We start from the raw sequence: 15,261 nt of genomic DNA on the forward strand, positions 1-15,261 counted from the left end.
AGAACTTTACAATCACTAAGCTTGGACAATAAAAATCTGAAAGCAAATTGTTTTCTATGCAGAGCTGCACAAGATTTTGCACTTTCCAGTTTTAGTAAATCAACCCACTGTCTGAAAATCAGCGGGTTCACTAGGAACCAGCCAACTTTTGGTCTGTGTGTACAGCGGTCCGTCTGATAGAAGCCAGTCTTTTGTCCAAGGGATATGCTGGAAAACTAGCATCCACTCAGTGCTCACAGCCAATGTCCCCCTTTCAGAATTGAAAGAAGATTGACAGATCAACTTGTGTACAAGCAGAGTGCTCATACATGGATCAAAATTTGGCAGGTTCCTGTTGAACCATCTGAATTTTGGCTTGATAACTCCTGTACACCTTAGTGTTCAGTTCAATTTGTGAATAAAAAGAAGTACTCCGTACAGAGAGCTTCCTGTTCATCAGTGAATGCCCAGCTGCAGAAGAGAAACCCTTTGTCAGAAAAGGGAAGTATCAGGGGCTTTGGATCCAATCTTTCCCAAAATCCCTCATTACTGTTTAAAGAAAATAAATAAAAATTAAAAAAAGGCCTTACTCACTGCAAAAGGAGCAACAGACACCAAGAAGCAGCATATTTCTGTAGTACCCATGTAACCACAATCTAAGCAGTTACATGCATATACAGGAATGGACAAGTGGCCCTGGACGTAGACTGATGAGTGGTTACATGCATCAGCCTGTCACTGATTTGTACAGGCTGCTGCTCATGGCTGTACACAAACATCTGACTCCTGGCACAGTAATACACCTATTCTTGACGCTATTTGGTCCTTTGGAGCAAGGTGAATGAGGTCTAACCACTCCCCCTAGACATACACAAACTACGCACCCACAAACCATACATGTGTACACTACACACACTGTTGTGATGCACGTGTATTGGAGCACTGTGGTGCACCGACACGCTTAGGGCCTATTTACAGCAGTGGGTATGCGTTATGGTGCACATAATGCATGCACTGGTGTGCGATGTGCACATGTGCTGCTAGATTGCATCACAGTGCTTTTTACTCTTTTTTTTTAAAATTAAGTTCAATCAACTATGCATGGCAGTGCTTTGAATGCATTGTTACACAATACAACGTATGCCAGTGCTATTCTAAAAACGCAAACCAACGCAGCATGCACACAGTACCGTTTATCGGGAATTACCACAATGCAAAAGGTGTGAAGCCAACTCCAGAATTTTTGTGCAAGTTGCTTAGTAAGTTTTGCATACCTTTTGTTTTCACAGTTTCCCAAAAAAGGCACAATTTAAAATGTATAAATTATCTCCATTTTTTAGGTTTAGTTGGAATTTGATAAATGATGGTGTTTGTGTGAGTCAATGTTAATTTTAGTGTATTTTTAATTTAAAAATACTGTTTTGATAAACACTTGCAACTATACCAGGACCTACAAAATCTGTAACACCATCCTTTTATTCTACAAGTGCTTTTAGAAAATACATGATTTGGGGGTAAACTTCAAAAGCTGTAAGTAAAAAAATATAAAAAAATAAAATGTGAGAAATTGCAAAAAAAAAAAAAAAAAAAAAAAACAAAATGGTTAGGCCACCCTAAATTTTAAGTGAAGTGCAGGGCCTTGGCAGCAAGGATAAAAAGGTATAGTCGACGTTTCATTATTGTACGTTTTGTTAGATCTCCATTTCTACTTCGAAATTGTGAACCAGGTACAGTAAGCAGAATTCCAAAAGGTATGCAGCACATGCAAATACATTCCAGTTCACACTACATAAAATATATACATAAGGGATCACACAAAAATTAACATTGTAATGCCTGATATGTACACTTGGTGACAACAGCAACAGGCAAGTCTAGATAAGTTCTAGCATTTGCCTAAAAAGGACACCCATGTCTGGTCCAATTCCTTTTAGGATTACCTTTGAAATCCTTCTCTGGAGATTCCTCAACAATGCTGATATCAGATGTAGATTCACTGCACCTGTGGAAGCAAGCAGGGAATACTTATTTAGCTTACTGTAGGGCACAGGGATTTTTATGCATTGGTGCTGCAACTAAAATCCAAGATTTAACTTACTGTATACTCAACAATTTTATTCATTATATTTTACGATAATAGCCAACAAGTAAAAAAAAAAAATGGGACTTGTCTTGCCGTAAAATCAATTTCCCTGTTCATTGACGGACACAGCTCCTGATCTTCTTAACCATTGGGTTATACTGCCCCCTACAGGAGTAGGATACCAAGCTGAAAAAAGCTTGACTACACCTATGGGCAGTCCCAGGGGGTATACTCCCACTCTCAGCTATAGGCACTCGGTTTTGTTACAAGCAGTGTCAGAAGAAATCCAACTCCACAGAGGGGTGGGTGCTGTGTCCGTCAATGAACATCAGGGAAAAACTGGATTTTTGTACTTACCGTAAAATCCTTTTCTCTGAAGTTCATTGACAGACGCAGCTCCATATCTGCTTTGACCCTTGGGTTATGCTGCTCTTCATAGGCGTAGGACTAGGCGGAAACAAATTGGACTACGCCAGAGGGCAACCTAAGGGGTATTCTCCCACTTCCTGCTATAGGACTTCAGTTTTGTAACAAGCAGAGCCAAAAGAATACATAACCCAACTCAGAGGGGTGGGTGCTGTCAATGAACATCAGAGAAAAGGATTTTACAGAAAGACAAAAATCCAGTTCTCTTTCTTTCATTAACGGACACAGCTCCATATCTTCTTTGACCCTTGGGACTTCCCAAAGCAGTGTCAATATGAGGGGTGGGAAACACAGCAATACACAATTCCCAAAGGGGCTAAACAGCCAAACAGGTAAACCAGGAGCTCAAGCAGGAACAACTGGAGCTCACCAACCAAGAAAAAAATACACCCTCAAGAGGCAGGAGTCTCTGCAACAGCAGCCTGCAAAAATTTGCTGCTGAACGCAGCATCTGCCGATGCAAGTACATGCATCCACCTTGTAAAACTTTGTGAATGTGTGTACAGATGACCACGTGGCCGCCTTGCACACCTGGTCCACTGACGCTTGATGACGGAAGGCCGAGGAGGCACTAAGCGCCCTTGTAGAATGCGCCGTAACAGGGAAAAGGGAACCTATCACCAGATGGAATAGGCCTGCACCACCGTCTGCCTGACCCATCTGGAACGGTCGCAGCAGATGCAGCCTGCCCCTTACGAGATCCATCCTTAAGGACAAACAAAGAATCAGATTTTCTAATTGACTCAGTCGCCACCAGGTACACCCCGATTGCCCGGACCTCATCCAGGGAATGCAAGGCAATTTCTTTAGGATGTTTTGGCTTAGGGCACAAAGAAGGCAACACAACGTCTTCATTCAAGTGGAAACCGGAGACGACCTTAGGAGAATGCCTGACAGGGTCGCAACACCACTTTGTCCCCATGAACCACCAGGTAAGGTGAATGACAGGACAACGCAGCCAACTCAGACACCCTACGCGTAGAAGAGCCACCAAAAAGGCCGCCGTCTGTGACAGAGCGAGCAGAAGTTCAGGAATATTTTCAAAAGAAGGTTTCTGAAGTACCTACAGTACCAAACTGAGATCCCACGGAGGTACCAGGGACTGCACCGGAGGAGCCAAAAGGCAAACTCCCTGCACGAAAGTGTAAACCAAGGAATTTGTAGCAAACGGCCATTGGAAAAATATTGCCAAGGCGGAAATCTGGCCCTTGAGGGTGCCCAGAGCTAAACACTGATCTACACCTTGTTGTAGAAACTCCAGCAGACTGGACACGGAAAAAGAACCAGGAGAAAACGCCCCGAGAACAGATGATCTCCCATGAAGGCAAGATCCGTCAGCACCTTTTTGGAAGCCTGGTCCGCAGATCAGTATTTCAGCCAAATCATGCGGTGAAGGGTCACCACAGTCACAGACGCCCTGCAGGCCAACGGGGCCACGTCCAGAGAAGAATCACAGATATACTGTAACCCCTGTATCAACTGGGCTGCAAACTCAGGGGGATGTTGACCCCCTTCCAAATCCTGGCGCAGAAGCTTTGCCCATTCCAGTAAGGTCTGAGAGACCAAGGTTATGGCGAACACCGGCCTCAAAATTGAACCTGCCACGGTGAAAAGATAGCGGACTAGAGATTCAGCCTTCCTGTCTACATGGTCTTTAAAATACGGAGCTTCCTCCACTGGGAGCAGAGTGCCTTTATTCAACCTGGAAACCTGAGACTCCACCAGTGGTCAGACTGTCAGTTTCTTTAGGAGGGACTCCTCAGAGGGATACCTCCTAGTGAAACGCTTAGGAATCCCAGCCATGCGTTTCAGGGAACCCTACTGACTAGTGACAATCTCGTCGAAATAGGCGGAAAAGGGAAACACCTTTGTTGCCTTGGAAGGTCTGCGGGGACCAAATTGCACCGGCACGGCCAACGCAGCAGTATCTGTGTCCTCCATTTTTAAAGTTTCCTGCACTGATACAATCAGTGCCTCCACAAGTGCCTTCTCTTGCACAGATGTAGTGGAAAAGGACTCATCCTAACTGTCAGAGCACTCAAGGTGCGTGGACGCAGACCCCATGGAGGGAGTATATACAGCCCCAAGAACTCCCCACTACGAGAGAGAGAGAGAGAGACAGAGAGAGAGAGAGAGAGAGAGAGAGAGAGAGAGAGAGAGAGACAGAGACAGAGAGAGACAGAGAGAGAGAGACAGAGACAGAGAGAGACAGAGAAAGACAGAGAGAGACAGAGAGAGAGAGAGACAGAGAGAGAGAGAGAGAGAGAGAGAGAGAGAGAGAGACAGAGAGAGAGACAGAGAGAGAGACAGAGAGAGAGAGACAGAGAGAGAGAGAGAGAGAGAGACAGAGAGAGAGACAGAGAGAGAGAGACAGAGAGAGAGAGAGAGAGAGAGACAGAGAGAGAGACACAGACAGACAGACAGAGACAGACAGAGAGAGACAGAGAGAGACAGAGAGAGAGACAGAGACAGACAGAGAGAGAGAGAGAGACAGAGAGAGACAGAGAGAGAGAGAGACAGACAGAGAATCCATGCTGGCCAAAGAGGAAACCGCTGTACCGCCGCTAGAGGCCCACCGCCGAGCACTGCTCCCAAAGACTACAAGAAAATGACCATTGCATGGACTTTAATGGGAAACTACAAAAACATGGCCGCTGGACTACACAAACATGGCTGCCAAGCTCCCATGCAGGCAGCTATAAAAAAAATGGCGGAGCCACGCGATCCCCTGGACCCTTCAGGTACCTCATCCTGCAAGAGGGGCCTAGCTATGGACCCCCTTCCAGAGCATTACAGCACATAATAAATGGCAAATGGAGCCACCGCAGTGCGCTCCCACCCCCTCCCCTCCAGTCACAACTCTCTCACATCCCACACCAAATCAGCACAGCCACCCCAGGAAGGGGACTAGGGGTTGAGGAATAGCTAGTGCAGGTAACCCCACAAGTGAGGCAGAGGGGGGTGCCATTAGGGTAGGAAGGACGCATGGGGGGCCGAACTGGGGAATTTTGTTGTGGAAACGGACCTCTCCCCTGAGGAGAGGGGACGCTACTCTCCACACCTTTGGAACCGGGCAGGCACCACTCCGAGCATATCACCTCCCCATCTTGTAATGGGGGGTGCTGTGGGCCAGAGGTACGCTGCGGTTTAAGCCGCGACCCAGTTGGTTGCGTCCTCGCGAGGCGTTTCGCTCGCCAGCTAGGTCCCCTCTCCTGACAAGGCAGAAGAAAAACTGAAGTCCTATAGCAGAAAGTTGGAGTATAGCCCCTAGGGCTGCCCTATGGGCGGGGTCAAATTTGTTTCCGCCTATTCTTACTCCAATGAAGAGCAGCATAACCCAAGGGTCAAAGAAGATATGGAGCTGTGTAAATCAATGAACGAAAGATAAATGGATTTTACGTTGACAAAAATCCCAATTTCTCTATTGTTCATTGACGGACATAGCTTATGATCTTCTTAACCAATGGGATGTCCCAAAGCAGCGTTAAACATGAGGGGTGGGAACAACCAAAAACAATTTCCCAAGGCTAAACCATAGCCAATCCGGTAACATGGAGCTCAACCAAGAACAACTAGAGCTCAACTGAAAAAAACAAACATACACCCTCAAAGAGGACCAGGACCTCTAAACAGCAGCCTGCAAAACACTACAGATGCAAACACATCCACTTAATAACATTTTGTAAATATGTGCAGATGACCAGGTAGCCGCCTTGCAAACCTGCATCACTGATGCCTGATGACGGAAGGCCCTGGAGGCACTAAACGTCCTAGTAGAGTGCCCCCGTAACAGGGAAAAGAAGGAACCTGACCCCTAATTGAATAGGCTTGAAACACCGTCTGCCTGATCCATCAGGTAATGGTCGCAGCAGAAGCGGACAACCCCTTCTGAGGTCCGTCCGTAAGCACAAATAATGAGTCCGACTTCCTAAAAGACTCTGTAGCTGCCGGGTACACCATAATTGCCCAAACCACATCCAAAGAATGCAAGGCAATTTCCTTAGGATGTTTTGGCCTGGGATACAGGGAAGGCAACACAAGGTCTTCATTCAAATGAAAATCAGTGACAATCTTTTGAAGGAACGACGGACAGGGTAGAAAAACCAACTTATCTCTGTGAACCACCAAGTAAGGTGAATGACAAGACAACGCCACCAGCTCCGACGCAGAAGTGATTGCCACCAAAAAAAGCCACCGTCTGGAACAACGTAAGCAAGGGGAACCTCCCTAGGATTTTTAAAAGGAGGTTTCTGGAGGACTGAAAGCACCAAATGGAGGTACCGAGGAGACAATGGAGACGGCACCGGAGAAGCCAAGTGTCGAACTCCCTGTAAAAAAGTACGCACCATGGAAAATGTGGCCAATGGTTGTTGAAAGAAGATCGCCAAGGATGAGACCTGGCCCTTGATAGTACTCAAGGCCAGATGCTGCTCAACCCGCCATTGGAGGAAGGTCAAGAGCCGAGCAACCGAAAAAAGCGAGGATGAACCCCAAGAGACTCACACCACGCAATTTATGACTTCCATGTGCGATGATAGATCTTCCTAGAGGTATAATTTCAAGCTTTTAACAGCGTAGTAATCACTGAATCAGACAAACCTATCTTTCAGCACCTGGCTTTCTATGGCCAAGCCGTTAAAGCAAGCGACTAAAGCAGGATGGAAGATTGCCCTTGGGACAGCAGATCTTCCCTGAGAGGAAGCTTCAAAAGAACATCGGCGACCAGTCCTACCAGATTGACGTACCAAGACCGGCGAGGCCAGTCTGCAGCCACTAAGATGACTGGAATCCCGTCTACCTCAATCCTGCGAAAAAGTCTTGTCAGAAGCTTGAGAGGGGGTACAGGCGTAAATCAGAATATACTGACCCCACGGGGCCACCAGCGCCTCTGTGGCGTCGGGCAGAAGGTCCGTTGACAGAGCCACAAACCTCTGCACCTTCCTGTTGAGATGAGAGGCCAACAAGTTCACCTCGGGAGTACCCCACCCGAGGCAGAACTGATGAAACACCTCTGGATGAAGTGACCATTCCCCCTGGTTCAACGCCTGTCGATTGAGGTAATCTGCCTGCCAATTTTCTACCCTGGGAATGTGCAGTGGAGAGGGCTGGAACAAACCGTTCTGCCCACCTTAGAATGCCGGCTACCTCAAGAGCTGCCACTTCTTGTGCCCTCTTGGTGATTGACATAAGCCATAGCATTGTACGATTGAATGGGCCAACCCTGAAGACGACCCATCCAATAATCCAGACACAGTGTGATCGCTCGGGAGTTCCAAGACATTGATCGACAGTCTGGACTCTTCCAGCGTCCAGATTCCCTGAGCAGAATGCTTGCCATGGATGCCTCCCCAGCCAGACAGGCTGGTATCCGTGGTGACCACTGTTCAATACAAGGGGAGGAAGGATTTTCCCAGCCGACGCGAGAACAAAGCCACCATTTCAGGCACTCCTCCATGCTCCGAAAATTCTGAACACAGCCGAACTCCCACAGAGTTCGTATTGTGATCTCCAGGTTTTCCACCAGAGCAGAGGGAGACACCGCTCACAGAGGGAGATCGTCCAAGTAGCTCAGTACTGCAATCCCCCGATGTCGTAGCAAAGCTAGCACCAGGGCTAAACACTTTTTTGAAGACCCGAAGAGCAGAGGCGAGACCAAAGGTTAACGCCACAAACTGATAATGCTCCTCTCCAGTAGCAAAGCAGAGAAAACGCTGGTGACTGGCACATATTGGAATGTGAAAGTAGGCATCCTTGTTAATTGACAGATGCGAGGAAATCTCCCTGACGCAGGGATGCCACCACTGTTCGAATGAATTTCAATGTGAACTTCTGTACCCACACAAAGACACACTTTGCCTTTCTTCCTGGGGACAGTGAACAGGTTTAAGTAAAAACCCTGAAAGCCTTCCCAAGTCGGAACCGGGACAATCACCCCTTGATGGAACAGGTCTTGTACTGCCCCAAACAGGCAGTATAAGCGGTCTGGGGACAGGCGCAAGTTTGAAGGAAAAAAAAAAAAAAAAAAAAAAAAAAAATAAACTTTGCTGGGGGACGAGAGCAAAACTCGATCTTGTAGCCAGTCCGAATTACATTGTGGACCCACTTGTCTTGCACCAGGGAAATCCACGGATCCGGAAACCAGCGAAGACATCCCCCCACCCCCGATAAGGGTAAGGGTGCACCTTCATGCTGAAGGAGCCTTATCCACGGGTCTGGAGAAGCCCAATCTTGGCTTGCCAGACCATGCTCATTTGGATCCTTCTGAAGAGGCCCAGAAAGGCTTCTAGCCCTTGTCAGTCGACCTTGAGGGACGAAAAAAACTTCTCATGAGCTGAGAAGGAAGGCCCACGTCTACGACGAGGTTCCTTGCCCTTCGTAGCCTGCAGAAAAAAAAAAAAACTCCTCCTCTGTGAGACCTTTAATGAGGTCATCCAGGGTAGCTCCAAACAGGCTATCTCCTTGGAAAGGTAGATCAGTCAAGGCCTTTTTTGAAGTCTGATCTGCAGGTCAGCACTTGAGCCAAAAGACACGCCGAAGGACCACTGCCACAGCAGAGACGAGCTATTAGGGGAGCCGCATCCAAAGAGGCATCACAGATAAACTGCAACCCCTGGACCAGCTGGTCTGCCAGCTCGGCAAAAGCAGGGGGGAGCAGTTCCCCCTTCAGTACATGGTATGAGAGCTTAGCCCACTCGGTCAGAGTTTGCAACACTAGGGCAATGGTGAATATCAGCCAGAGTATACGTATTGCGGGCCACAGCCTCCGCCTTCCTTACAGAAGCAAAGAAGCTAAAGAAGGCAAGAAGAATCCAAGACTCTGGCAGGGGGAAGCCCTCCTGCATCCCCGCGATCCAAGTCCTTTAACATGGCTGATAGACTAGACTACCCATAAAATAAGACAGTGGCTGAAAATGGCTCTCTGTAAAGACAAGAGGAAAAGGATGCACCAGTAGTAGATGGTGAGGGCAGCCGTGATCAGGATTACTATAATAAGGAACGCTAGGGAGAGATTCTACCAACTGATAACCCAGTTATCAGTTATTCAGTATAGCTAGGACAAGGCAGAAAGACAATAAACAGGCTGAGCACGCACTAGAGAGACTAAGACTGCATGCACCTGCATGCCCTCCGGCGTGTCAGGACTTCATGAACAGACGCATGCCATAAACAGAGAAAAATGGTGCCAAGTTTAAATGAAAGCCAGTGACTGGCTAAAGGTGTAGCCTGTGGACTCTCAGATAGGGCTAGAACAGCTGAAGAACAGATGGAAGGGACCAAGTCCTCTCCAGGTCTTCACCCTCCCAGTAGGCATACCCCCCAAAAAGCAGGGATATTAGGGCTCAGTCAGTAAACATTTTCTTCCAGCAGAAGCCTTAATCTCATGTTTGTACAATGAATCAATCTTCACAGACCCCCTCCTTTACATCAGTGTCCTTTACCCTTCCTTACATCATAGCTCCCAGGATTTTGCAGTCCTACCTTATACAGCAGGGCAGAGGATGTGGGCTGCCCAACTTTTCATGCTAACATGCAGGTGACTGATTGCCAAGACCTCTTAGTGGGGAGGCGGGGGGAGAGGGGTTGGGAGGACATGGCAGTCTGGAAAGGTCAGTCAGTCTCGGTCTATTTAGTAATGCCTGCACTAAAGGGTCTTCAGGGTCAGAGTTCCACCAGTGGATGGTCCACAGCCCTGGGCCTATATAGCACTTAGCGACTTGGACTACGTGCCTGGATGAGAACCCACGTAGGATCCAATAACCTTACAAGCCGGCCTCGCATCTTCCATGTGGGGTCTGAGTACATTCTTCCAAGGCTCAGCTAACAACCAATTTGTAAAGCTGCTGAATAAAAGCCACAGTGGCAATGAGCACCTAGTAACTTGGAAAAGTTGTTGATGCAAAAAATTATCACAGAAAAATAAAACAGCAGCAGAGACTAGATGTCCGTACACCTAAGCACTAGCAGAAAAACTAACTCCCACTTGCTGGGAGTGGACGGGATTTGGCGGTGCAAGGATCTGTGACTAGATAAAATTTAACGGTTTTATGTACTTCTAGTACATAGCTTAGGTAAATCCAAAGTTGATTTTACAATTTGATTCTACAGTGTATGGCTAGCTTAAGAGTCTGTGTCCTGTAGTGTATGATTAAGGCCTAGTCCACATTAGTGCAATGCGACTTCAGTTTCACAGAATTGCACGACTATGGAAATCACATTTGCAACAGTGCCTGTCCACATCAATGCAGCACAGCGTGTTATTAGAAAAGGTACATGTGCTACTTTGGATGTGGTTGCAGCGCAATTTTGGCCGCTCAGACTTCAATGGAAGCACACCAAAAATGCGTGTAAAAGGCATTGTAACTGCGTTTTAAGCACTGTTCCCCAAAAAAATAAAAATAAAAAAAATCTATGAAACATGCATCAAAAATGCACTGAAAATCAAATCAAGTCTCAGCTGCATTAGTGTGAACCTAGCCTAAGAAATGGTAATATACCATGAATAATCACATACATAGAATCAAAAGATAAACCCACTAGTTAAACCTGTATTAATATAACAGGACTAAATTAGTAACTTACCGGCCTTTAATCTGCCTGTAGAGCAGTCTATTGACAGTCTGTTTGTGTACAGGGGTCTCTGTCACCTTCTTTGTCAACAGCTTGTGATGATCTAATAAGAGAAATGGTTCATCTTAACTTGTTTGCGTGTTTTGAAGAGCTAAAGGAGAAATGGTTCACTTGTCTTTTAAATGCAGTTATGTAGATTTAAAAACACAGGTACACAACTCTGAAACTGAAAAGTCATTTCTTAGCAAGACAGGCTTACAGCTACTGATACTTTAATAAGAGGACATCATGAAACAATTCCTTTCTCCTCATCTTGTGAAAGATCATTTTATTCATTCATAAATTTTTCATCTGTGTTTTGTTAAATTTTTATTCCGATCCCATCTACTGAAAATAGACCGATGGGGATCCGTTCCCCCATCCATCGGGTGGATCGGATGACTGTTAGATGGAAACCGACAGGCAGTCTGTTTTCATCTGACCGCCCAATAGACAACAGCGGGCTGTGTCCATTTACATGGGCCTGTCATCCAACTGCATAGTGGGGAACAACGGAGAGAACCCCCGCTGAGCAGGCGGATCCACTTGACGAAGTCCGCCCACCTAAAAGGGGCATTCGTGTTGGGAGTCCTACATGTGTGAATGTTGCTGCATTATGTAAAATGATTAGTTTAGTTTTTTCCATTTTAGAATAGGGTGCCTTGAGATTGTGCAGAAACCTAGAGTGCCTTAACTGAAAATCGTTGAGAAACACTGCCCTCGAGAATAAAAAAGGGATTTTTGACTTACCGTAAAATCCATTTCTCTGATATTCATTGACGGACACAGCTGCTGATATTCATAACCATTGGGTTATACTGCTCCCTACAGGAGTAGGACACTAGGCAGAAAAAGAATTCTGGCTACACCTATGGGCAGTCCCAGGGGATATACTCCCACTCTCTGCTATAGCCACTCAGTTTTGTTACAAGCAGTGTCAGGAGAATAATGACTCTACAGAGGGGTGGGTGCTGTGTCCGTCAATGAATATCAGAGAAATGGATTTTTACATGAAAGTTAAAAATCCCATTTTCTCTTTCGTTCATTGACAGACACAGCTCCTGATATTCATAACCATTGGGACGTTAGAAAGCAGTGTTAAACATGAGGGGTGGGAACAGCAGAAAAATTCCCAAGGCTAAACATTAGCCAACCAGGCAATTTCCTTTGGATGTTTAGGCCTGGGACACCAGGAAGGCAACACAATGTCTTCATTCATATGAAAACCAAAGACGACCTTTGGAAGGAATGTTAGACAGGGGCGAAGAACCACCTTATCCCTGTGAGTCACCAGGTATGGTGAACAACAGGATAACGCTGTCAGTTCTGACACCCTGCACGCAGAGGTGATAGCCGCTAAAAAGGCCACCTTCTGGGACAGCGTAAGCAGGGGAATCTCCCGAAGAATTTCAATGGGAGGGTTCTGTACAGGTGAAAGCACCAAATTAGGATCCCAAGGTGGCAACGGAGCCTGCACTGGAGGAACCAAATCTCGGACACCCTGAAGAAAGATACGCACCAGGGAGTGTGTGGCCAAAAGGTCGTTGGAAGAAGACCGCCTGAGCCGACACCTGGCCCTTGATGGTACTCAAGGCCAATTTCTGTTCAACCCCTGTTGAAGGAAGGTCAAGACTCAAGCCCCCGAGAAGGAGCAAGGAAGAACACCAAAAGACTTACACCACGCAATGTACGTCTTTCACGTACGATGGTAGATCTTCCTAGAGGTAGATTTTCTAGCTTTCAACAGTGTAGAAAACACTGACTCAGATAAACCCCTATCCTTCAGCACCTGGCGTTCAACAGCCAAGCAATCAAAGCTAGCGACTGTAAAGCAGGATGGAATACAAGTGGTTGCAATAAGTATAACTGAAGCAAACACTCGCCCAGCGCTCAGTGTTAGCCTCCAGTGGCCGAATGGCACACAGGTCAAACACTCAGCAGCGCTAACTGTACAAAATTGCATTTACAATTTATGTGAATCCCATATAAAGATGAGCACTAAAGACAGTCTTTTTATCCTATAGGTGCAAGTGTCCTTAGTAGTGGTATTGAACATTCATATTTCCCAGTGCTTGAAATCACAGTCCAATGACTCAAAATTTCCGCCACCACACCTCTTGTGCACTCCCCATAGGTAATAAGCACTCACCAGAAAATAATGGAACCAGAACCTTGCAAAAATATCACTCCTCTCCTGTTAGTCCTATACACCAATCCGCGTCCTTATCCCATGAGTCAGATGACTGTCACTTGGAATAGCAGGCATAACATGTAACGTTAGGTTCTGAACGCTGAGCCCCTCTCACCGTGTGCTGTACCGCTCCGCGCGGCGACTGGTGGCGAGTTCCGGATATGGCGGTTGAGCGTCTGGGTAACCTAGACTGCGTGCTCACAAGCTAATGCGTTTCGTCATCACGACTTCTAAGGAGGGCGTGGGCACGCGGGAAGGTCTCCGTTTAGATACAGATTCCCCTGCGACTCGATCAGCCTTTAACCCTCCATCATCTGTTAGTGCTGCTACGAGTATTTGCACAAATATAACATGTAAAGCGTCACAAGGCTCATGAATGATTCCAGAGATGCCAACATAGATTTTAGTAATTTAAACAAAAACATCATGTTTGTATCTCCAATGGTTTAGAGAGGCTGGATTCATCCTTTTTATGGATAGTGTAGGACCCCATGACAATGGGGTACTTTGACGTAGTGATGGGCTTGAGCACGATATGGCCATATGGTGGGACCAAATCCCCATTTTTATTTATTGATTGCCTTTATATTTGATAGTCATTTCCTTTGCATGTGTGCGCTATTCTCTGTAAATATGCATGTTGCTTGGTTCATAGCTGCACCAGCTTTAGAAATGCATGTTCAGGGTGTGCCACCCCCCAGCTCTGTTTGTTTGTTATTTATTCAGTCTGACCAGACTTCTGGGGTTGAGCATCCCACCCTCCCACACCTGCACTCTATCAGTGTCCACTAGTAAGCAGATTTAGGAGGAGTCCCTTATAGTGCAGTTGCACATCTCTCCCAGTAAGGAGTAAGTATCTCCAATGGTTTAGAGCAGTGGTCCTCAACTCCAGTCTTCGGGGCCCACTAACAGGCCAGATTTTAAGTATTACCTTGGGGAGATGCAGACTAGAATACTGCAATCAATGAGCAGCAAATGAGATCACCTGTGATGCAATTTAGATATCTTGCAAACCTGGCCTGTTAGTGGGCCCGAGGACCGGAGTTGAGGACCACTGGTTTAGAGAGGCTGGATTCATCCTTTATGCATAGTGTAGGACCCACTGACAATGGGGTACTTTGACGTAGTGGTGGGCTTGAGCACGATATGGCCATATGGTGGGACTAAATCCCCATTTTTATTGATTGCCTTTATATTTGATAGTCATTTCTTATGCATGTGTGCACTATTCTCTGTAAATATGCATGTTGCTTGGTTCATAGCTGCACCAGCTTTAGAAATGCATGTTCAGGGTGTGTGCCCCCCCCCCCAGCTCTTTGTTTATCATGTTTGTATATATTGGCTCCATTCACCAGACTATGGTTATATGGTTATAAAGACATAAGGGAATCCTGGTTTAGCTCAAGGTTGCCATCTACAGGTGTCAATGCAAATGACATACCAACCAGTACCAAAATGACGAAAAGGTGTTAGAGCGTGAGCACGCGGTCTCCTAGGTTACCCAGACGCTCAGCCGCCATATCCGAAATTCACCACCAGCCGCCGTGTGGAGCGGTACAGGACACGGTGAGAGGGGCTCAGCGTTCGGAACCTAACGTTACATGTTATGCCTGCTATTTTAGTCGCAATGTAGGCATATAACTGAAGGGGGTGCGGGACATTGTGTGTGAAGTTTTTTTTACAATAAAGTGTTTAAAGCAATATCACGCTATTGGCCCCCCTGCTTTCTTTCTACTAATTGTTGCTCCATACACTTGTGAGAAATCCTTGAATGAGGGAAGGAGGTTACCAACCTATCCAAGTGACAGTCATCTGACTCATGAAATAAGGACGAGGATTGGTGTAGAGGACTAACAGAGGAGAGGAGTGATATTTTTACAAGGTGCTGGTTTCCTTATTTTCTGGTGAGCGCTTATTACCTATGGGCAGAGCACAAGAGGTGTGGTGGCGGAAATTTTGAGTCATTGGACTGAGA

The 15,261-nt window shown here is 46.4% G+C and overlaps 1 protein-coding gene across 1 annotated transcript in view; it reads right to left on the reverse strand.

Moving 5' to 3' along the window:
* TICRR (TOPBP1 interacting checkpoint and replication regulator) overlaps positions 1-15,261 on the reverse strand; it is a 120,256-nt gene that overhangs the window by 39,954 nt on the left and 65,041 nt on the right. Inside the window, exons 16-17 of the mRNA XM_082255118.1 lie at positions 11,069-11,159; positions 1,920-1,981 (exon numbers count right to left, since the gene is read on the reverse strand). Coding sequence (XP_082111244.1) covers positions 1,920-1,981; positions 11,069-11,159 — 153 coding nt within the window. The remainder of the gene's footprint in view (positions 1-1,919; positions 1,982-11,068; positions 11,160-15,261) is intronic.

This window comes from Pelophylax lessonae (genome assembly GCF_965119305.1).
Source record: "Pelophylax lessonae genome assembly, chromosome: 4".
NCBI classification, from domain to species: Eukaryota; Metazoa; Chordata; class Amphibia; order Anura; family Ranidae; genus Pelophylax; species Pelophylax lessonae.